Genomic DNA, 22,101 nt, shown 5'->3' with positions numbered 1-22,101 from the left:
ATAGCATCGTCTGCCCAAATGGCTAACAGACACTCGACTTCTATTTGGGACCAACGTGAACCAACAGTTAATGGGAAAGAAGGCTCATCGCCTTTCTCCACACTGAAACTGATGAAATAAATAGGAAATGGCACATTGTTTTGCACTTCGTTGTACCCTTGAGATTTTTGACACACTGTATGTTGTACCCTGTAGGCTACTGTATTTTTTGTTTTTCATTTTTTATGGCCCAAATGTTTATATGATTTTAATGATTTAGGGCATAAGCTCCATCAATTTAAGATAGTTTAACAGAAATACAGACTGGTGAAGTTAAAAACTTTTGTACAAATTAAATGTTTGATGGTTTTAAAGTAAAAATAAAGTTTATAATCTTTAAATATCGTTTTTTGCCTTTTTTTGTGCCCCTCTTGTCAAAGACTTGCCCCTCCTTGGCCCCCCTAGTAAAATGGGTCTAGAACCGCCACTGATACAGGCGCATTAAACGAAGATGGGGAGAAATTGTGTGATGTACAAGAAAGACGCAGAGGAACTTTCCTTGCCATGCCACGAACGAACCGGCTTGGCATTGTAAAAAGGCTTTTGACCTATTTTGGGAGGCGGTACAGAGGTTGGGAAATTAACCCTTTGAGTACCGCATGAGGCGCTTTTTTTTTCGTTTCAACCTGAATATTGGTGGGGACATTTCAGTCGTCATTTGACGTTGGTGAGGACACGTCTTTAGGTCCCCACGCAAATCTACACCACTGAACCTAACCAAAACTAACCCTGGTAATATCTCTAATCCTAACCATAAGCCTAACTTTAACATGATCTCCAACCCAAATCCTATCTCTCACCCTTACCTTACACCAAGCCTATTTCATGTGCCCCTAACCGTCTGTGAAGAACCAACCGTACCCCTATCTTCCCCAGCTTGGCGGCCAGCTTCAGCGGTGTCAGGCCATGATTGTTCTCAATGGCCTCCAGGGAGACTTCTCCTTTCAGGGCCTGCCTGGTGTCCCGGATGAGCACCTCGTCGTACATCCGCACGATGAACTCTGTGTTCTCTACGGCGTTGTCGGCGATGATCACCAGGGCATGAAGCGCCGTGTTGCCCAGGGAGTCGTGGTCCCGGCTGTCCGCACACCTGTACTGGTTCTCCATGAGGAAGGAGACCACCTCTAATTGGTTGGTGCAGGCTGCCAATGAGAGGGGGAGCTCACCTGTTTGAAACACATTTCAGAGTCAGTCATTTAGAAGATATGCTTTTAAAGCGAAGTAAGGCCAAGGACCATCGAAGTATACTGTAGGCAGTGGCGGTTCTACGTCCAGTTACGTAGAACCGTATCACTAATTTGAATTGACTAATGCGACGGGGCCGTATCTTAGGGTCAAAATTGGAGTAGCAACAGAAAATTCCTTTCTAGAGATACTACCTTTCTAGAGATACTGCTGGACAGAGTTCAGAGCAGCTAAAATAATTTGGGAGTCAAGGTGAGTGGTAACACAGATAGGAGAGATTAAAGTCAATTCGTCCGCTGTGGGTTTGGCTTCAGAGTAAGTGTCAGAAAGCTATTCTTATAAAAAAAATTAAAAAAAAGTAAATTTTTATATCAGTGCTGTCAGTCTATTGACAGAAAATGTATAAATTCAAATTTGGATAGTTACTTATTTATTTTTTGTTGTTTATCAAGTATATAGACCAAACATTTGCTGAGAGTAGCTTTATAAATATAAACATTGGGTGGCCCGCCCGCCCCTCACCAAAATAAAAGCCCAGTTTTGAATTGAGCTGGAAGAAGGCTCCATTTGCTTTGGCCTGCACATCTGCTCCTTTCTCCACCAGGAGCTTCACCTGATCGAAGCTCCGCCGCTCGATGGCCACATGCAGGGCCGTCTGGCCTGGGAGAGAAGGTGCGGGAGGAGACACAGGTTGTGTGATATGCATGTATGGATTGGAAATACCAATTGGACGTATTTTCAACCTGTATCGCTGACCCTATTCTGATGTCTGTTTCTCGGAGTTGACTTACTGGGCCCACTGCTGATCAGCCAGGACAGTGCTAGCATTAGCCTTGGAAAGGCCCCTGAATGGGGTCATCCCTATGTTCCCCGGGTCCTATGTTCCCCGTTTTTCTGAAAAGGGGTCCTATGATCCCCACTGTTGCAGGGAACATAGGAGCCTTTTCTGGGAAAAGCATTGCTCAGATCATTCTATAAGATTCATGTTGTTCTCTTGGAGAGTCATTGTATACATATACATTTTTCACCTGCATTTCTGACTGCACTTAGTATTGTTTCTTTGCTCTTTCTTCCAAGGGTCAAACCCACTTAAAGGTTTAGGGCCCTGGTTGGGGTCTTTAGTAGATGACCTGAGAGTGACCTACCTTTGAAGTGCTCATCGTTGTAAGCCGCGTTGACAAATTCTTTCAGATCTCCTGTTTTCTCCGATATGTCGAGCAGGACTTGAATGGTGTCGTTTTTTCCATCATTCAAGTTCAGAAGGGCTTTCAGAAGGGCTGTCTTACCATTGCCTTCATCTTGAGGTTAAAAACATCATCATGATACAAACATTATACATGCTGATCCTTCATATGACATCCTCTTTGAGGATTCCAAGGGACAGGATAGTGAAAAGGTTCTGTCCCAGATGTCAGAATTAGACCTGTACTAGAGTAAGATGCCCCTACCTGCTTCTTAATGACACCAGCCATCCCTGTTAGTTGCTTTGAATGGAAGTGTCTGCTAAATGAATGCTACACAGTAAGAAAACACCGCCCAGGTTGCTAGGGACATAACTACCCACCCTTGCTCCCCACCTGGGAATACGGCAGACGGATACACCTCCTCCATACTTGCCTATGTACTCTGGGCTGGTGAGCTTCAGATGGTGGAGCTGCAGGAAATCCTGCAGGCCCCTTAGGGGGCCAGGGTCTCCTCTGGAAGCAGCCTCAAACACCTTACTCCGGGTAAACCTTCCACTGAACGCATGGTCCACCGCGCTGAACTCCTCTCTGCCATGTGGGACAACAACAACAACAACAACAACAACACACTGTTTAGTCATTGAGCAGACGCTTTCATCCAAAGAAACTTTTAGACCTTTTATTTGCACGCGTCGTTTTGTGAACAGGTTACACATCTTATTCAAGAAGTAGACTGAAGGCATTCAAACGCAGAACCTTTTGGATGGGATTCAAACATCCTGGCTAATAGACCTAGTCCTACGTGTAAGAGATAACACAAATAGGAAATGATCTTTGATTTTTTAACCAAGACTTTATTGGTGCTAGAAATATGTTCAAGGGCAGTTGGTCTAAACATGATCTCATTGTTGTACATTCCTTCGTGTGATCAGTAGTCTGGTTATTAAATATTCTGTATTTTTAGCGTCATAACACTTGATTGCTTCCTCGGGTCATGTTTTTCCTGAAACGCGTCATTCTGGTTAGCCACCTGGCACTTCAGAGCAGCTGTAATAAAAATAGACCATGTCTCTTTCACCTTACTACAACACCCAATGCTTCTTCAGGCTGGCCTATGGCTCAATAGGTGAACCCTGGTGAACGAGAACAGCTATTTCAGGTAAACAACAGGTAGACATACCCTATGGTGACGGCCACCACGCTGGTGTCCATGTCTTTCATGAGCAGCCAATCCAAAGCAATGTCACATTCATCTTCCAGTTCCAAGATTTGGTCTGACCCAGGTTCAGGCCTGTCTTCGTCTTCGTCTATGTTGGTTCTGAAGCTCAAAGTGTCTTCTTCCCTTGAAATATCGATTGACCCTGCACACCTCTGAGGCAGGGCAAGGTGTCTGTGTGTGTGTGAGTACAGAACAAAGCCATGCAGGTGAAGAATGAGCACAGGGGAGGAGTTGTGCTGCTGTTTTAGGTAGATGTGGGTTGCATTGGTTAGGCCACTCCCTACCCCACCCCAACTTCCAAACCACATCTTGTCTGATGACAGGGTGGTCAAACAAGTATAGCTCATGCGTAGTCTCACTCAGAATTGCTCTTGCTTGTCTGAATAATCAGACCCGAAAACCATTGAGAGAAAATGACTTCTCTGTGTCTGTTTCCTCATATCAGAGTTGTCAGTTGGTCCATTACTCAATTCACTGATGACCAGAGGGGTAAAGTGTTAGGTTACTCCTTCTCAGTCTCCATGATGGTGTTGTAGCTGTGGAGGTGTTTGCCTGACCGCAGCACCATCAACAGTTTAGTGTCGGGTAATGGAGTTGGCTCCCTTTTAATCCCCTTGGCTCTGAACATGCAGCTCCTAGAGCAGGTGTCCGAAGACATGCCACGATACGATCCGAAATTCAAGGCACACCAACTTAAGGTTGTAGATATGGAATATGGAACAATGTCACACATGTGAAAAACACGTTGTTTAACACAGTGTTGAATTGGAGAAAGGACTTGCAGTACGTGGGATAAGTCATTGTTATAAATTGTACTACTAATAATATAAATCAGGAACAACTTTCTCACTCACTCTAACAGTATGTCAGTGATGCTTTCAAGTCCATCAACTAGTTTACTCAAAACAAGATCCGGTCTTCAGTTAATCTAGAATCTAGATGATCTCACTGTTACCTATGCTGTTGTATATCAGTTTGCTGCCCTCTAGTGTGTATTCTTTTGTTACTTCCCGTCCTCCTAAACAACATCTTTAAGACTCAGAGCGTTTATTAAAGCCGCATCAGCAATGTTTGCTCTCCCCTCTTTGTTTTGATACAATTGTGTATAGATTGAGTCATGGTTCTGATAGATTCACTTACCTGTGGCCACAATTAAGTCAAAACAAAGTGGGATGCGTAAATATAATCTATTCAGATAAAATGAATTAGAAAGAAATTGCACAGATCCGTGTAAAGTGGAGATTTTATTATATACATTTTAAAAATTATATATAAATTATATTTATTGTATTATTTAAGTAGGATTTTATCATTTCAAAATACATTAGAAAAACCACTATGATGCCACTGCAACAGGGCAACCCAGTAAAAATAAACAGTAGAAAAAATATGACATTTCAATATATTGGATAATTTATGTTAACATGTCCATTTGGCCTTTATGATTATGGACACATGTTATTCCACTAGAAATTTGAAGGCGAATTTGAAAATGTACTTAATCGTCTTTTGATAAATACATATTTTGAAAAGAAACTGAAGTCTGCCTTTGTGTTGCTTGAAAATGTTTGGCAATAAAAATATATAAGAGAAATACATTTCTCCTCGGAGTACGTTTTATTGAACTTTTAAGTTTTCATACTAAATTCAACAGTTCAACAGTGCCTGTTGTTCTATCAAACAGACATTTTCCTCGTGGTGAGGTATAGGACTTTTACAGAGCATAGCACGTAGCAAGAAAACCTTAAGGATGGACCTACAGAGAATTAGCAAATAGCAACAAGGAAAAATGTCTAAGTTGGTACTACACTTGACAATCTGACAAAAGCATTCTGAAAATAATGCATCCTTTTCAGTCTCATCCCCTGAATCTTTCGGCACAAAAGAAAACATTTAAAGGAGACATATGGTGTTTTCCCAACAAGTAAACATAGTTCCAGAAAATATGTTTTTGAAGTTGTTTGCTGAAAAATCTCGCCTTCCACTATTCCCCTCTGTTTCAGTCCCTTCAGAATGCGCTGTTTCGGGTTTCTGTAGCTTTAATGCAAATGAGCTGCTCGACGACAGTTCAACTCCAGGAGTACACCAGCCAGAGCTGCCGGACAGGTCAGCTCCTGGAGTACACCCGGTGCCGGAGGGCCGCCCAAGCAGCTCGCCGTGACTGCCGCCAAAGCTTCGGACGCGGCAGTCGGCACTTCTCGATGGCGAACCACTCGATGGGTTGAACTTGGTGTCTTTCGACACACCAGTGATTATGTACAGCCGTGCCAACTGGTCAGTGATCTTCTGCACGATGTACCTGTTCTTGCAGATGCGATCCTTTATGTCAAACCCTGTCTCTTCCATCACCTCACGGACCGCATAGTCATGAGGAGCCTCGTCCTCGTTGACCTTTCCCTTCTGAAAGCCCCAGCCGGACTGAACAAGCAATACTTTTGTCCTTTGTATTCCTTCCATTGTTCTATCATTTTCTGCACATTCTCTCTTTAGGGCAGGAGAAACGGACAATGATGGAAGACGGCTTTGGCACTGGTTTTTGAGGGAGATGAAGCGTGTGAGTGTGTGGATTGTTTCAGTGGCCATTTCCATACTACCTGGTTTGACTCGGTTCCACTGTTAACCCTAACCCTAACCTCTACTTGATGATCCACTACGAGTGCTCTGCCTCATCTTTCCAAATCCTATCAAACTGGTCCAAAAAATAAACATGAAAGCGGCATAGTTCTCTCTTCATAATCGCCGTTGCAACGGTGGGGGGGTGAACTTGAGACCAGAGGGACATCAAACCTTTCCCTGAGCGTGGTTGTGATCTGCTGCACCGGGCCCCCACACAGTCATGTTCCACAGCTGTCCTATGAAGTGCCTCTGTGTTGGACGGGTGCTGCCAGGGGCCAAACGGGTCAGAGGGCTGGCGCGTGTGATGTGTATGCGTGTCGAGAGTCGACTGGATAGGAGGCTTTAGATACTTGCACACAAGTTGTGCACACCCGAGGGCAAGAGGTGAATTACTGTTGGATTTTCTTGTTTTTTGGGGGGGAAGTCACAATACTTTGAACTACTGATACTGTTTCATGGGACACAGTCCCAAAGTGTGCCACAATTTCTAGACACCGTCGCAATGCATGTTGTATAGGACTGTTCTGTTTGCCGTCTGCTCACTGACCAAAGTGACCAATGGCGCATTGCCACCAGAGGGTGCGGGTCAGTTCGGTGCAGCTTGGTGGAGTAGTGAAGGTGCGGTTCGGCGCAGCTCAGTTATGGCTCGCGCTTCCATCACAGACAGTACCCTTATGGTATGGGGGGGTTTAAGCCGGATGGCGATAGACGCGGCAGCTACGCTAGCATTGTGACCTCATAGCAGCCCGACAGTGTGGCCTGCTAATAAATCCAAGGAAAAAGACTGCGCACAATGAACAAATATCAACTATGTAGGACGTCCAAGAAGGACGGCAAACTTTTGCGCAACATCTTTTTCAATAAATGAAGCTTTCGGCGTTTTAACCCGCGGATAATGTGTTTGTTTGTTATTATCCCCGTCGCACGGAAGTGCGATTCTGTCGACCAATCAACGGAGCGCGTGTGTAGCTTGAACTTGCCGGCACCCTTTCAGGCGTCTCAGTACCCCCAACGAAGGAGTACTGCGAGACGAGTACGACTCAATACAGCTCAGTCTGGGTCACGCCCACTTTTGGCGGTGGAAACACGATCCGTGCCGCACCTTTGCGAACTGAACCGATCCGGGGGAAATGCTCCACAAGCGCCCTTCATTTTGAACCACCCCGGTCCCTGAAAGGACTTTGGGGGCTTTTATTTTGAAATATTGCTTGTTTTATGGTGGTGAACATGAGTCATCTGGTCTTCAGTAATGCCTGTGAAAATAAATTGTGAAGATGTGACTAGAGTAAAAATAAAAGCCATACAGAGTCGTTGTCCCCAGTTATTTTTTGGCCAAATTTTCAGGGCTTTATTGGGTGTTCATGACCATATCCACTATATGTGTATGATTGCACTATGTTATCCTAGTTGAATCGATGGATATTGTAGGCTAATCTAACCAATTAATTGTGATTTGCAATGATAGCAAAGAATAATCAACAGGAAATCAAAAATATTTGTATGCAATTGCCCGATCTTCAATAAAAACAGTTAATGCTATAAAAGTGATTTCAACAATATTCATTCACTTTAGGCAAAAAGTGAACACAACCAGCATAAATTGATTGACATAAATTGAGATACAAATAGGTGACATCTTAAAAACAAGCTAAAAAGAACAGTCTCATAAAATTAATGCTTTTTTTGTCGGCATTGAGTTATAGAAAGTAATGCAGTTTTCAAATAAAAAAAAGAGGAGACAACCTATGCATTTCAAATCAATATTGAATCAGGAAGAAATCACAATCATTTGATAAATCACGATCAAAATGCTTTAAAAGAGAGTCTTGCTCATTGTTTTCATTTAAGTTTACACATGTTTGCAAAAACGTGTGCTACTACTTGGAAAGGTAGGATTTTATATTTTCTCCAATCAAAACCTATATAACCTTCCATTTCCTTATAATGTCCTCCATTCAGACCATGGTTTTATTTATTTTCTAACTATTTCTAACTATTTCTAACAACCTAGGTTCCGAAAGGTTTCCAAAAGGACCTAATTGTCCCACCTCCCAGTCCCAGAGTGAAAGGGACAGGCTGCGAGATGTTTAGTTAAGGAAATGGAGAGTTAAGTTCAGGGCGAGACGGTAAGATGTTAGGTAAAAGGTAATGAGCTAAGCTAAGGGCAGGTGTTAAGTTAAGGATGATGAGTAAGTTAAAGAACAGCCTTTGAGGTGTTTCAGGAGCAGACAGTAGGTGGTTGAGGAGGTCAAATGACGGTATATTGGGCCTCAGATCTTCCATATTTTCTGGAAGTAACCTTGTCGAAAAATGGGCTTATATTCCAAAAAAGTCCTGGAAGAAGAACACGGCCAACAAGTTATTTCTTGTGTCAATTGCTCAAAGCACAGATGTGTTAGTGAATTCATAAGTTTTAGTTGGGCAGTGATCAACAAGGGATCCAGTTCCCCCTCCAGCTCTGGCTCTTCCTCCTTCAAGATGCCGAAATTCGTTGACCATTTTTCCCAGTTCACCTCCTCTTTGGACTCTTTAGGATAGACTTGCAGAATTCTGCATAGAGGGTTCAGCCATAGAATGCATTGGGCGCTATAACTGCATCAAATATTTTGAGCCAGATCCTAATTGGGGTGACTAGTTTGATGTTTCTTTTTATGGCATAAAAGGCCCTCCTTGCCTTGTCTTTCAGGTCATTCACAGCTTTATTGCAATATCCTGTGGTGTTCATGTTGATGCCGAGCCGAGGTAGGTATAGTTTTTTGTTTGCCTCAGAGTAACAGTGTCCCGTGGCATGTCTATTTGGAGGCTGGGTCTTTTGTCAAGTATCCTTGTTTTGGTTTTACTCAGGTTCACTGTCAGGATCCAGTTTTGAGAGAAACTGTGCTGAAAATCTAGGAGCTTCTGCACAGTTGACGGTAGAGGAGGTCAGATGACGGTGTGTTGGGGATCAGATCTTCCAGATCTTCTGCCACGAGCCATGGAGAAGAGTGGACCCATGTTCCATATACGCCCTGGAAGAAGAACACAGGCACCAAGTTATTCTTTGAGTTGATTGATTTTAAATTGCTCAAACCACAGATTTGTTAGTGAATCCATACGTTTTTGTCGGGGGCTGATCATCAAGATATCTGGTTCCATCTCCAGCTCTGGCTCTTCCTCCTTCAAGATGCCCAGATTCGACCGCCATTTTTTCCAGTTTACCTCCTCCACCCTTAAAAATGGGAATATCAAACAATGATTTACCCAAAGAAACTATGTGGGGGTGGCTCATTCCATTAACATAGAAACCATGTAGAGCAGCTATAGGTTGGGACCTAAATTGGGTTGCGACCTAGTGGACACATAACTGAAACCATAACAAAACCGGATCACCAAGTCCGAATTGATTCCGTCACTTTAACCGTCTTAACTATGTCTCTCACTCACCTGTACTTGAGTGCACAAAAAGTCCCAAAAATATATATATGTCAGACGCAACTGTGTGTTTTGATGTTCAGACCTCTCGTCCGATGACCTTGCTGTGGTGACTCACCTGAAGCATGTCCGATTTCCGGTGGGCAAACACAGGGTCTTCATCATGCCGGATTGCAGCCTGTCCCTCAGGCAACGGGGCAGTGCTCTCTCCAGGTCCAGGATGGTCAGAGACCTCTGTGGGACCACATACAGCCGTGGCACACCTTCAACCCCCGGAGCACTGGCTAGTGGTGTTAGGATCTCCTACCCTGGGCCATGAAGGTCTATTGGTGGTTAGGGGGTTTGACCCCCAGCCGAATGCTTCTGGTTTTTCATTCAACCTGTAGGTATCCATCAGGTAAGTTGCCCTAACCTTGCCCTACCTGCTCCTTAATAAAATGTATCTGGATTCACTGTAAGACAATTTAGACAAAAGCGACTGCTAAGTCGTTCAGTTAGTTCACGGTTGTGACTTTAACATCCTGTTGTTCTACCACAACCATTAACCTCGACACCATCTAGGTGATTATATATATTGCATCTATACTATATATATTGTATATATACTGTATATATATATTTAGCAATTGCTCTTCCTTTTAGGTAACCCTTCAGAATGAAGATTTATTTTCACTCAAGAAAGACTTTTGACAACCTCACGTCACGTGGTGATTCCAGGGTTCACAGAGAAAACAAACATGACCTTTTCCTCCCACCGAGACCTGCTTGGAGGACCGGTCCTACCTGCAGTCTCCAGATGCTCTCGCTCTCCCGGGACACCCTCTCCACGGTGTCACTCATCAGGGCGATGAGCATGTTGAGCAGCAGGATGTAGGTGAGCACGATGTAGCTGATGAGCAGGATGTAGAACACCTCGATGTACTGCACGTTGTCCGTGAACTCCAGGTCTCCCATGCCGATGGTGAACTTGAACAGCTCCAGTGCCGTGAAGCGGATGTTGTTGTACGTCGGTTTCCGGCACACGAACGCCCGGGAACGGCTCTGCTCGTGACCGGGGGGGTTCTCCTCTATGAGGGCCACCACCGCTGTTGAGACAATAAGGCATTTATTTTCTTTGACCAGATGCTTTTTTCCCGTTAAATGTCATTAATGTGTGCTTAATATGTGAGTGTACAGTGACATTTAAGTCAAATGTTCTTACCGGCAGAAAATCCAAAGAGAAAGACCACATAGACAAATAGAAAGCAAATGATATCGCTTAATATGATCTGCAAAGAATCAATAAGATGGTCATTAAAGCCAGGTTAAGGTTATTTGTCTAACTCTCCATCATAGCAATAGCCTCATAGCCTCTTAACATCTCTTAACTCTGATAACGGAGATAATCCTCCCTCTAAACATTCATGTTCTGAATCTAGCAGCATGTTGCCGCAGTCAGTATTTCTGAAACCAATGTGGCCCTGGAGTGACCTCCCAGTGTGCAATAAAACAGAGATCTGAAGCGAGAAGGGTGTGAGGGTGGCTGGGATACTTGGTACAGACTATTGTGGAAATAGTTGGATTTTACACTGCTCTAATCAGCAGCTGAAGATCCATTCATGTGTATTTGTATTTGGGATGAGTTGCAATCATATATTTCCTATTTACCTCAAAAATACTTTCCCATCGAGGTCCACAGTGGCAATACGTTTGCAGCACCTCAACCTCCAGCCCAAGGGACCAGCCCAACCGTGGTGTCTAATGTTTTTTAACCCTGACATCAGAATGAATTCAACTCACCCGTTGTATCATGACGTTGTACATGCCCATGCGCTTGGAGCCCCGAGTGAAGTAGAGGAGGTTGATCCAGGCCAGGGCCAGAGACAGTACCAAGGGGCCCACATACGCCCTCCACCCGAACGCATACAAGACGGTGCACACTAGGAGAAGTGAGGCCTGCAGGAAGCTATCGGAGACAATCCAGCAGAACAGGAATGTGACATTGACTGGATTATCTCCCAGATCCTAACCCAACCTTTGAGACCAACTCTCACTCTTGAGTTCCCCATGCTTGTCTGCTTCAATGTTGGCCAACTTGAAAAATGTGAGTCGAAAATGTCGACAACATGAGTCGCAATGTACAACTAACTTAAGCCTAACCAAACCAACTTAAGTCTTACCACTAAACCAACATTCACTCTTTCGACCTAACTCTTTCAACAGTTAACCACTAACTCTAAACTTGTACCTGAACCATAGCACAATCATAGCCTAATCATAGCCTAACCCTCACCTTGCCTCCCTCTCGCTCTTCCACACATGTCTCGGCAGGAATCACACACAATACTGCATCAATCTCAAACTACCTTATCAACTATGTGACTGCTAATGAATAATCATTTACATCAATGTAACATCATGTTGCTTTCACCTGCTGCATTGTGAGCATTTCCTTCTTGGATACTCACAAGGATATTTCATTGAATCCATCGATGTACATGGATTTGATGCGTGGTGGTTTCCTCTTGAAATCAACTATCTGTGGGTCGGGTGAATAAGTTTGAGAGTTGCCGTTACTTTTTTCTAGAATTCAGTCCTGCAGAATACTGAACCAGGCTGTGTGAATACACTTCTCACCGCTTTGATGAAGAAGTAGACTGCCCCCAGCACACTGACCAGCTCCCCGATACAGCGAAACCAGTCCAGAGGGGTGTTCTCCACGGGGAACGGAGGCTGCAAGCGACAAGGTGAGGGAGCTTCACTACAGTTCCTCAGGACTTTAGAAAGTACTTTGTGGATCAGAGGTTCTACCTTTGATCCACAGGATTGTTGTTCTCTAAATCCTTTAGATACTCTGCCTTTTTAAGGAACTAGATCATGCAGCTCTTGGGTTTTTCTGCAGCTACTTCCATATTTTGATTGGATTGCTCTGATTATTCTCAAGCTCACTTGTAAAGGTACTTTTCATGAAAGAAGAACATCTAAATGGAAACGTTACATTAAGATTAACATGGGTAATGGTGTCCGTCTCACCTGCCCTTCCTTCCTGTAGAAGGCGACAGTGGTGAAGACACCCAGGTACACCAGATATACCAGGAAGTTGACCAGGAAGAACTTTTGGGCGAACCTTTCCCACTTCTCCTCCAGCAGGCTGTGTAGAGGCTCCACCTGCAGCATCTCCTGACGGTTCTGAGTTCATAGGTTGATATTCAGTCAGCAACAACACCAGAAACATATTGCCCTACATCTACAATCCACTTTCACATTATCCTGAAAGTATTTCAGGATAATGGATAAAGGATGAAGGTAGGATAAAGGATCCTACCTTCAAAAAAGCATTTTGAAGGTAGGATAAGTGCACAAAAAGGCATGCAAAAGTCAAACATATTGAATCCCTTACATCATTGATATGTGTGATCTCAAAAAGTAGACAGACCACTAACTTAGTACAAAGATAAATCCACTGGAAAAACAATGGACCAGCGGAGCTTCTTCTGTTAATAGCAAGGAGAGACTCATCTCACAGAACCTATTCAGTGGATCACTACCACCATCCTGCCAAGTATTTAAAACGGTTAGGAGAACACCTCAACACCTTCCCTCCGTACCTGGATGGCATTCCCAAAGACAATGATCTCCAGGACTGAGTTCTCCTCGCTGGTGTCGATGGAGGTCATGTCGTACAGCGAGGAGTGGATGGGCCCGTAGATCCAATCAGTGAACTTCCGGGACAGCCCCTTGGTCCCTTCGTCTGTGAACTCCCGCTGCACCAAATACCTGAACAGCTGCATAGCAAAGAACAAAGGAGGCATGAGCGACGTTAGATGAGACAAGGCTGAATCATACTCGGCCCCACACAAGACCAGTCCTACAACTCTTCGATCTAGCCAGTGGAGGTTTAATGTCTCACAAAGAAAGATGAGGTATGTCTGGAGAACTGAACAACCGGTGGAGCGATGAGATGTTCAAGATAGGAATCGAACATAAACCCTAATACTATCTCTTACCCTAAAACTATCTCTAACCCTGAACCCAACACAATCTCGATACTAATACCAAACCATTCAATCAAAAATCACACCCTGAAACCTAACACAAATAGGAAACCCTAATCCTTAAACCAAACCTTAGAATCAGAAACCAAACCCTTGAACCTAACGAAAATAACCCTTGCACTATCTCTAATCCTAACTTTAACCAGATTTCCAACCCAAATCCTATCTCTCACCCTTACCTTACACCAAGCCTATTTCATGTGCCCCGGCCCTAACCGTCTGTGAAGAACCAACCGTACCCCTATCTTCCCCAGCTTGGCGGCCAGCTTCAGCGGTGTCAGGCCATGTTTGTTCTCGATTGCCTCCAGGGAGACTTCTCCTTTCAGGGCCAGCCTGGTGTCCCGGATGAGCACCTCGTCGTACATCCGCACGATGAACTCTGTGTTTTCTACGGTGTTGTCGGCGATGACCACCAGGGCGTGAAGCACTGTGTTGCCCAGGGAGTCGTGGTCCCGGCTGTCAGCACACCTGTACTGGTTCTCCATGAGGAAGGAGACCACCTCTAATTGGTTGGTGCAGGCTGCCAATGAGAGGGGGAGCTCACCTGTTTGAAACACATTTTTAGAGTCAGACAGGCGAGTTTAACGTTTAAGAGCAATTTGTCTGCTGTGGGTTTGGCAAGGGTCAAAAGGCTATTCTTATTCCTCACTTTTTTTTTCACGTTCATTTTTATATCGGTTCTGAAACAATTTCTCTTAGCAGAAACAATGTCTATTGGCAGAAAATGTATCAATTTCCATTTTGATAGTTACTTATTCATTTTTCTCATTTGTCAAGTAAATAAACCCAACATTTGTGTAGCTTTAGAAATATAAATATTTGGTTGCTCTCACCAAAATAAAAGCCCCGTTTTGAATTGAGCTGGAAGAAGGCTCCATTTGCTTTGGCCTGCACATCTGCTCCTTTCTCCACCAGGAGCTTCACCTGATCGAAGCTCCGCCGCTCGATGGCCACATGCAGGGCCGTCTGGCCTGGGAGAGGAGGTGCAGGAGGAGACACAGGTTGTGTGATATTCATGTGTGGATTGGAAATAACAATTGGACGTATTTCCAAGCAAAATAGGATATTTGGGGGTGACACAAATTATGTGATTTGATAAATTGTGATGCGTATGGGCCTGTATCGCGAGCCCTATTCTGATGTCTGTATCTCGATTGAGGTTGAGTCACTGGACCCACTGCTTTGCTGATCAGCCAGGACAGTGCTGACATTAGCATTGGAAAGTCCCCTGAATGTTGCTTTTTGTGTGTCTACATGCACAGTCCTGTGACTTCAACACAGGCCCAGTTTGAAGCTCTTAAAAAATAGCTTTCCGCCACCTTTCTGTTTGCATTAACTTACTCAGCAGTGTGTTTGTATGTGCTTGCGTGTGGGAGGGCGTTGCTTAGATCATTCAATTCAATTCAAGATTCATGTTCAGTTGAGCGATAATTGTGCACCCATTTCTCTAGGATAGTCATTGTATGTACATATCAAATGTTCACCTGCATTTCAGACTGAGAGCAGCTGCCTTCAGCTGAATCGGCTGATTGAGTTGAAACCTTACATAGTTTGGGTTTTTCGTGTGTTCAAAAACAACCGACAAAAAAACGCACCACAGTGAGTCCGTAACTGTGATCACCTGCTTAGTATTGTTTCTTTGCTCTTTCCCCCCAAGGGTCAAACCCACTTAAAGGTTTAGGGCCCTGCTTGGGGTTTCGAGGAGGGGACCTGAGAGTGACCAACCTTTGAAGTGCTCATCGTTGTAAGCCGCGTTGACAAATTCTTTCAGGTCTCCACTTTTCTCAGATGTGTCGAGCAGGACTTGAATGGTGTCGTTTTTTCCGTCGTTCAGGTTTAGAAGGGCTTTCAGAAGGGCTGTTTTACCATTGCCTTCATCTGGAGGTAAACAACATCATCACGAGACACACATTCTACATGCTGATCCTTCATGTGACATCATCTCAGAAGAGGCCAAGCGGCAGGATAGTCAAAAGGTTCTGTCCCAGATGTCAGAATAAGACCTGTACTAGAGTTAGATGTCCCTACCTGCATTATCATCATCTCGTGATGATGTTGTTTACCTCCAGATGAAGGCACCAGCCATTACTGTGTCAGCTAAATGAATGCTATATAGTAAGAAAACACCGCCCAGGTTGCTAGGGACATAACTACCCACCAAGCCCTTGCTCCCCACCTGGGAATACGGCAGACGGATACACCTCCTCCATACTTGCCTATGTACTCTGGGCTGGTGAGCTTCAGATGGTGGAGCTGCAGGAAATCCTGCAGGCCCCTTAGGGGGCCAGGGTCTCCTCTGGAAGCAGCCTCAAACACCTTACTCCGGGTAAACTTTCCACTGAACGCATGTTCCAACGCGCTGAACTCCTCTCTGCCATGTGGGACAACAACAACAACAACAACACACTGTTTAGTCATTGAGCAGACACTTTCATCAAAAGAGACTTTTTGCTCTTTTATTTACACACGCGCCGTATTGTGAACAGGTTACCCATCTTCTCAAGAGGCCGGCCAGCATTCAAACACAGAACCTTTTTGCTGGGATTGAAACATCCTGACCACTAGAGCTAGTCCGATGTGTAATAGGAAATTGACTTTGTTCTTTTAACCAAGACTGTATTAGTGCTAGAAATATGTTCAAGGGCAGCTGGATCCAAACACGATTTCATGATTTCTCATTGTTGGGCATTCCTTCGTGTGATCAGTTTGCTGGTTATTATATATTCTGTATTTTGAGCGTCGTAACATGATATTTCTCCCTCGGGTCAACGATTGCAGCTACAATCACCACAAGCAGAAACATGTTTGCCATAAACGCGTCACCCTGGTTACCTGACACCTGGCAGTTCAAAGATGTGATAAAAGTAGACAATGTCTATTTCACCTTAATACAACAACCCACTGCTCCTTCAGGCTGGGCTACGGCTCAGTAGTTGAACACAGGTGAACAAGAACAGTTTGTTCAGGTAAACAACAGGTAGACATACCCTATGGTGACGGCCACCACGGTGGTGTCCATGGGGGAAGGGCTTCCAACCGGCTTGTCTTTCATGAGCAGCCAATCCAATCCCCTCGGACTCCTCAGCTCGTCGTTCCCTGGATCCAAATCTTCCAGTTCCACAGTTTGGTCTGACCCAGGTTCGGGCCTGTCTCCGTCTACCGGTGTCTTGCTCATCGTGTGTTGGTTCTGAAGCTCAAAGTGTCTTCTTCCCTTGAAATATTGATTGACTCTGCACACCTCTGAGACAAAGCAAGGTGTCTGCGGGGTTGTGGGTGCTCTGCGAAGCCGTGCAGGTAAAGAGTGATCGCATGGGAGGAGTTCTGCTGCTGTAGGCAGATGTAGGTTGCCATGGTTAGGCCACTCCCCCTCAGTCCCTACCCCACCCCAACTTCCAAACCACATATTGTTGACAACAGGGTTGTAAGACAAGTCCCCCCCAGAGATGATTAGATCTCCACCAACCAAACAAGCCAGGTTAGTGGTTTGGTTCCCCTTTCGGAAAATTGTTGTTATGTGTCATAGCCAGGCTTCCTCTGTTGAGATACACACATAAACACACACACATGCACACACACACACATGCATAACCTAACAACATTTGCACTTACCTGTCTTCTGAAACCTCATGGAGGATGGTGGAGTGGGTTTTGTATAAATTACTTTGCAAGATAAATTCTCACAAAAGTTATTGAAGAAACACGTTCAATCAGAATAAATCCTTGCTGGGTTAATGCTATTTATCAAATATGTGTAGTCTCAGTAAGAATAAGTCTTGCTTGACCTACCAATTGAGATGAATCAATTATATGTGAAAGCTGAACCCAGCTTTGAAAATTAAGGTTATGGTTCTTTAAAGGGAGATCAGATGCATCACCTTTTGATATTAAATGTATTTTACGATAGAGATTAAAACAGCATATTGCACTATGCAACAAACTGTAGACCTAAACAAAATGTATACAGTAAGAAATACCATTACCATTAGATGGAAAGAATGCAGTACAGTACAGTATATATAATATAAATAATCTATAAACCGAATAAACCGAAGCCAGTGCGAGAAAATTACTTCCCTGTGTCTGTTTCCTATAAATAGTATGATTAATAATATAAATCAGGAGCAACTTTCTCTCTCAGTGTCACAGTTTGTCAGTAATGCATTCAAGTCCATCAACTACTTTACTCAAAACAAGGCATCCTGTCTTCAGTTAATCTAGATCAGGGGTCGGCAACCAACCTTTCCTTTGTAAAGGGCCAGTTTTGGTTCGAAATGGGGTGTGGATAGCTGAATGGGGCCGCATATTTGTTGTAATAGGCTATTTAGCTACTTTATCTATTTTATAGCCTGTATAGGCATACACAAATTGGATTTAAACAACGAATACATGCAATTGCAATAACACATTGGCTACAAAACAAGCATTTGAGTGGATGTTACATCTAACAAGAAATGAGAGAGGAATGCAGGAAAATTCAACTATCAGGTTTTTATATTAATGAAAACCTGTTATTTAGTAGGCCTAGCTCTTCAATCCTTGATTGTGCAAATGAAATGAATATCATAGAAAATATCAGCCTAACCCTTCTTAAAAATAAAAACACTGGTAAACATTTCATACAATTGAATTGTGACAATTGAAAGTAGCCTTGTTGCATTGATTCCCAGCAACACGAGGGGCCTGCATGGGCAAAAAACAATATTAACTCAGGGTTACAACTCGCTATAATGAATGAGATAACACCCCCTACCTTTCTCGTTCAGTTTCATGGGATTTTTTTTTTCTGAATTTCATTGCAGAGCTTCTGAATATCAGGGCTGTATGATGTTGTTTTCAGCTTATATATGTTTTGCCTTCTTTGGATCCATATAGCTAAGGGATTTTGGCAAGCTACCCGCTCAGAAAATAGGCGCCAGGATAGTCTCTCGATGCACATTTTATGCTGAAAAAAACATTTTTCATGCCATACACAAACATATTTTTACAAATGTATAATGTATGGTTGACTTTTGGCCTACAACAATCATAGGTAAATGAATCCCATAAATGTTTTTTTTTGTTTTTTTGGCCAAAGGGCAGAATGCTGCCAGCGCGGGTTGCCAACCCCTGATGATGATCTCACTGTAACCTATGATGTTGTATAGTTTGCTGCCCTCTAGTGTGTAATGTTTTGTTACATCCCATCCCTTTAATCAACATGTTCAAGACTCGTTTATTAAAGCTGTATCAGCAATGTCTGCTGTCCCTTCTTTGTTTTTATTCAATTGTGTATAGATTGAGTCATGGTTCTGATAGATTCACTTCCCTGTGGCCACAATTAAGTCAAAACAAAGTGGGATTCGCAAATATAATCTATTCGAATAACATGAATTACAAAGAAGCTCAACAGAAACGTGTAATGTGGAGATTTAATGGGTTTTATTTTTTTCATTTAATTTGTTCTGATTTTTTCAGAATTTCATCATTTCAAAATACATTAGATTAAAATCACAATGATCCCACTGCAACAGGGTAACCCAGTAAAAATGAACAGTGGAAAAAATATGACATTTCAATATATTGGATAGTTTATATTAAGATGTAAATTGTCCATTAGAAATTTGAAGTCGAATATGAAAATGCATTGAATGGTCTTTTGATACATACATATTTTGAAAATGGACGAAGGAAGAAAATGCAGTCTGAATTTGGGTTGTTGTTTTGTAATAGTATGTTTTGCAATAGTAAAAAATATATAGATCTGGAAAAGAAATACATTTCTCCTCGGAGTACGTTTACTTGAACATTTAAGTTTTTCTAAATTCAACACTCTTCAACAGTGCCTGTGGTTCCTATCAAACAGACATTCTCCTCGTGGTGATGTACAGCACTTTCACAGAGCATATAGCACGTAGCAAGAAAAACTTAAGGATGGACCTACAGAGGATTAGCAAGTAGCAACAAGGAAATGTCTAAGTTGGTGCGTTTAAGTCAACACCTGATATACAATCTGACAAAAGCCGCCTGAAAAAAACACATCCATTTCAGTCTCATCACTTGGATCTTTCAGCACAAAAGAAAACATTTTTAAAAAGTCCAGCTGAGCAACAGAATGGACAGATTGCTATGGTTGGGTGTTTTAACCTTCCATCGAAGGGAATGATGGCCTCTGCCTAGGTCTCAGGGAGGTGTATGTGCCTGCGGTAGCCGCCTAGCTTCCTCCGGACGGGAAAAGAGGATTTGCTACACGAATATCATGTTTCTTCTTGGCTGCCATATGTAAATGTGTACAACAATCATAAAAATCATATATGCAAAAAAAAGAAAAAAAATACATTCAGGGATAAACATTAAAAACCCAACGGAGGAACAGGAGACGACAGTGACATTAAAAAATGTTGCCTTTTCTCACAATTCAAAGCAGGCCATGATGGCGTCACGGTCCAGTTTGAAGGTGAGGAATGCCCTGGAGGAGAGGAGGACCTCACAGTCTCTGGTGTAACCAACACCACCACCACCACCAGGAGACTCTACCTTCCCGAAGCTCTCAGACAGCTTCCGGGGCTGGAGCTTCCTCTCCTCCTTGGCGACGGCGGCGGTCAGCTGGTGGTTCGCCACCCCGGCGTTTGCGGCCTCCTGGACGCCTTTCCTCCCACTTCCCTTTAGATTGGGGCTCTTGGCTTTCAGAACATCGCTCGGATCATGTGCGCTCAGCTGTCCCACCGACCTCTGACCCTTGTGCCGCCCTCCCCAGCCCTCCCCGGGAGACGCCTCGGCGCCCGGGACCCACTTGGACTTTGAGCGGGAGTTGTCCAGAGCTTTGCCCAAGTCCTCGTCACAGTCTGTGGACTCTTCTTTTAGCCTGACGAGACGCTCCCGGAGCGGACGTATGAAGGGGATGACCATGAAGAACCGGTTGGGGGCCAGGCCCAGCTTAGACTTCGGGGTCATGTCGTTCCTGTGACATGGGAGCTTCTCGATGGCGAACCACTCGATGTTGCGTATCTCCTTCCGGGTTTTAGGGTTGAACTTGGTGTCTTTCGACACACCGGTGATGATGTACAGCCGTGCCAACTGGTCAGTGATCTTCTGCTCGATGTACCGGTCCTTGCAGATGCGATCCTTTATGTCAAACCCTGTCTCTTCCATCACCTCACGGACCGCACAGTCGTGAGGAGCCTCGTCCTCGTTGACCTTTCCCTTCGGGAAGCCCCAGCCGGACTTGGCCAAATAGCCCTGAACAAGCAATACGTTTTCCTGGGATTCGTCTAAAATAATGGCACCGTACGTAGGGACACCCATCTTGTATTCCTTCCATTGTTCTATAACTTTCTGCACGTCCTCTCCTTTGGGCAGGAGAAACGGACAATGATGGAAGACGGCTTTGGCGAAGTCCCTGATCCCGCACTGGGGCAGTCCAGGTGTGTTCTGCATACAGAAGTCCAGGTAGAACCAGTGAGCCAGCTCAATCTGAAAGCACACCCGGATTGCATTGTCCCTCTCCTCACTTGGTATGTGGAGGATAAACCGACTGCAAAGGTCGTCCAATAGACTGGAGGGAATGTCTACCCTCTTCGTATCCATGTAGTTTAAAAACATCCCCACGTTTAGTTCTTCTTAAATATGGATGATAATGCGGTATACCAATTCTACGATTAGGGCAAGGGGTCCTATTGTTGTCTACGTTTTTTTCCCTTGCACTTTTTTGCTTTGCGTTAAGTGAAACTACTTTCAGAAGTCAACCTTGAGCACAACAGTAAATGGCAGTGTACGTGCTATAATCCATCTTGTGTTTATGCTGCAGTATCAAGCCAAGACACAAGTTTAAAAAGAGCACTTCATCTTTTCGCGGTTCTACACCCGAATAAAGCGAATACTTGGCATGAAATAAATAGCGATAGCTGATTCGGATATGTGGAAATGTGTTATATAACCTAAAGGCAAACTTAACTTTTGAATAACAGTCGGATATATCCTTTTCCGAGCAAGCTGCGAAACCGGAATTAAAATTGATCACAAAGAAATAAAATAGGGACATCCGGTCGGACCGTTTCACAATAAGAGCGTATTTACTTCCGTCTGAATTTGTGCGAACGCAGGCGCTATTTTATCCTGAAGGCGAATCAGTTTATTCCTGATGTTCTAACTAATGTCGTGATTTTTAAATGTATTTATACATTTTAGTCCTGACCTCTAAGATTACTCGTATTCTAAGGTGGCGTGTTTTACAATGCCTCCAATTTCGGATATTTTGATAATGCAATGGTTATTTTCAAAAGATCAAGCAACGTGACTTGACTATTCTGGGCCAATATAAACGAGTAGGCTGGACTAATAAATGTATATGACTATGTTAAATTATTTCAATCTTTGAAAACGTGTTTTTATTGATTTGATGGTTTTAATATATATATATATATATATATATATTAAA

General features: G+C 43.6%; 2 protein-coding genes across 2 annotated transcripts; both read right to left on the bottom strand.

The window, feature by feature from the left end:
• Positions 1-7,788: 7,788 nt before the first annotated feature.
• LOC132474031 (transient receptor potential cation channel subfamily V member 1-like) lies at positions 7,789-17,012 on the bottom strand. Its single transcript, XM_060074435.1, has 15 exons — positions 16,676-17,012; positions 15,905-16,059; positions 15,414-15,566; positions 14,522-14,659; positions 13,928-14,232; positions 13,242-13,418; positions 12,667-12,822; positions 12,271-12,366; positions 12,102-12,172; positions 11,434-11,599; positions 10,856-10,922; positions 10,438-10,739; positions 9,773-9,888; positions 9,339-9,451; positions 7,789-9,251 (listed from the first exon to the last, which is right to left on the bottom strand). The coding sequence occupies exons 1-15, from the start codon at positions 16,861-16,863 to the stop codon at positions 9,166-9,168; spliced, it is 2,289 nt and encodes a 762-aa protein (XP_059930418.1). The 5' UTR covers positions 16,864-17,012; the 3' UTR covers positions 7,789-9,165.
• Positions 17,013-19,087: 2,075 nt separating this feature from the next.
• Positions 19,088-21,741, bottom strand: dcp2 (decapping mRNA 2). Its single transcript, XM_060074877.1, has one exon. The coding sequence runs from the start codon at positions 21,264-21,266 to the stop codon at positions 20,076-20,078; it is 1,191 nt and encodes a 396-aa protein (XP_059930860.1). The 5' UTR covers positions 21,267-21,741; the 3' UTR covers positions 19,088-20,075.
• Between the last annotated feature and the right edge of the window lie 360 nt (positions 21,742-22,101).

This window comes from Gadus macrocephalus, chromosome 16 (assembly GCF_031168955.1).
Source record: "Gadus macrocephalus chromosome 16, ASM3116895v1".
NCBI classification, from domain to species: domain Eukaryota; kingdom Metazoa; phylum Chordata; class Actinopteri; order Gadiformes; family Gadidae; genus Gadus; species Gadus macrocephalus.
The sequence above is the reverse complement of the archived record's forward strand: the minus strand, read 5'-3'. Positions and strand labels throughout refer to the sequence as shown.

Excerpts from the sequence above, each read along its gene's own strand:
- dcp2 (XM_060074877.1), bottom strand. The coding sequence starts at position 21,266 with ATGTTTTTAAACTACATGGATACGAAGAGGGTAGACATTCCCTCCAGT.
- LOC132474031 (XM_060074435.1), bottom strand. The coding sequence starts at position 16,863 with ATGAGCAAGACACCGGTAGACGGAGACAGGCCCGAACCTGGGTCAGAC. Across the intron at positions 14,660-15,413 it reads CAACGATGAGCACTTCAAAG|GCCAGACGGCCCTGCATGTG; the intron begins GTTGGTCACTCT and ends CTCCTCTCCCAG. Across the intron at positions 12,173-12,270 it reads TCTACTTCTTCATCAAAGCG|ATAGTTGATTTCAAGAGGAA; the intron begins GTGAGAAGTGTA and ends CCCGACCCACAG.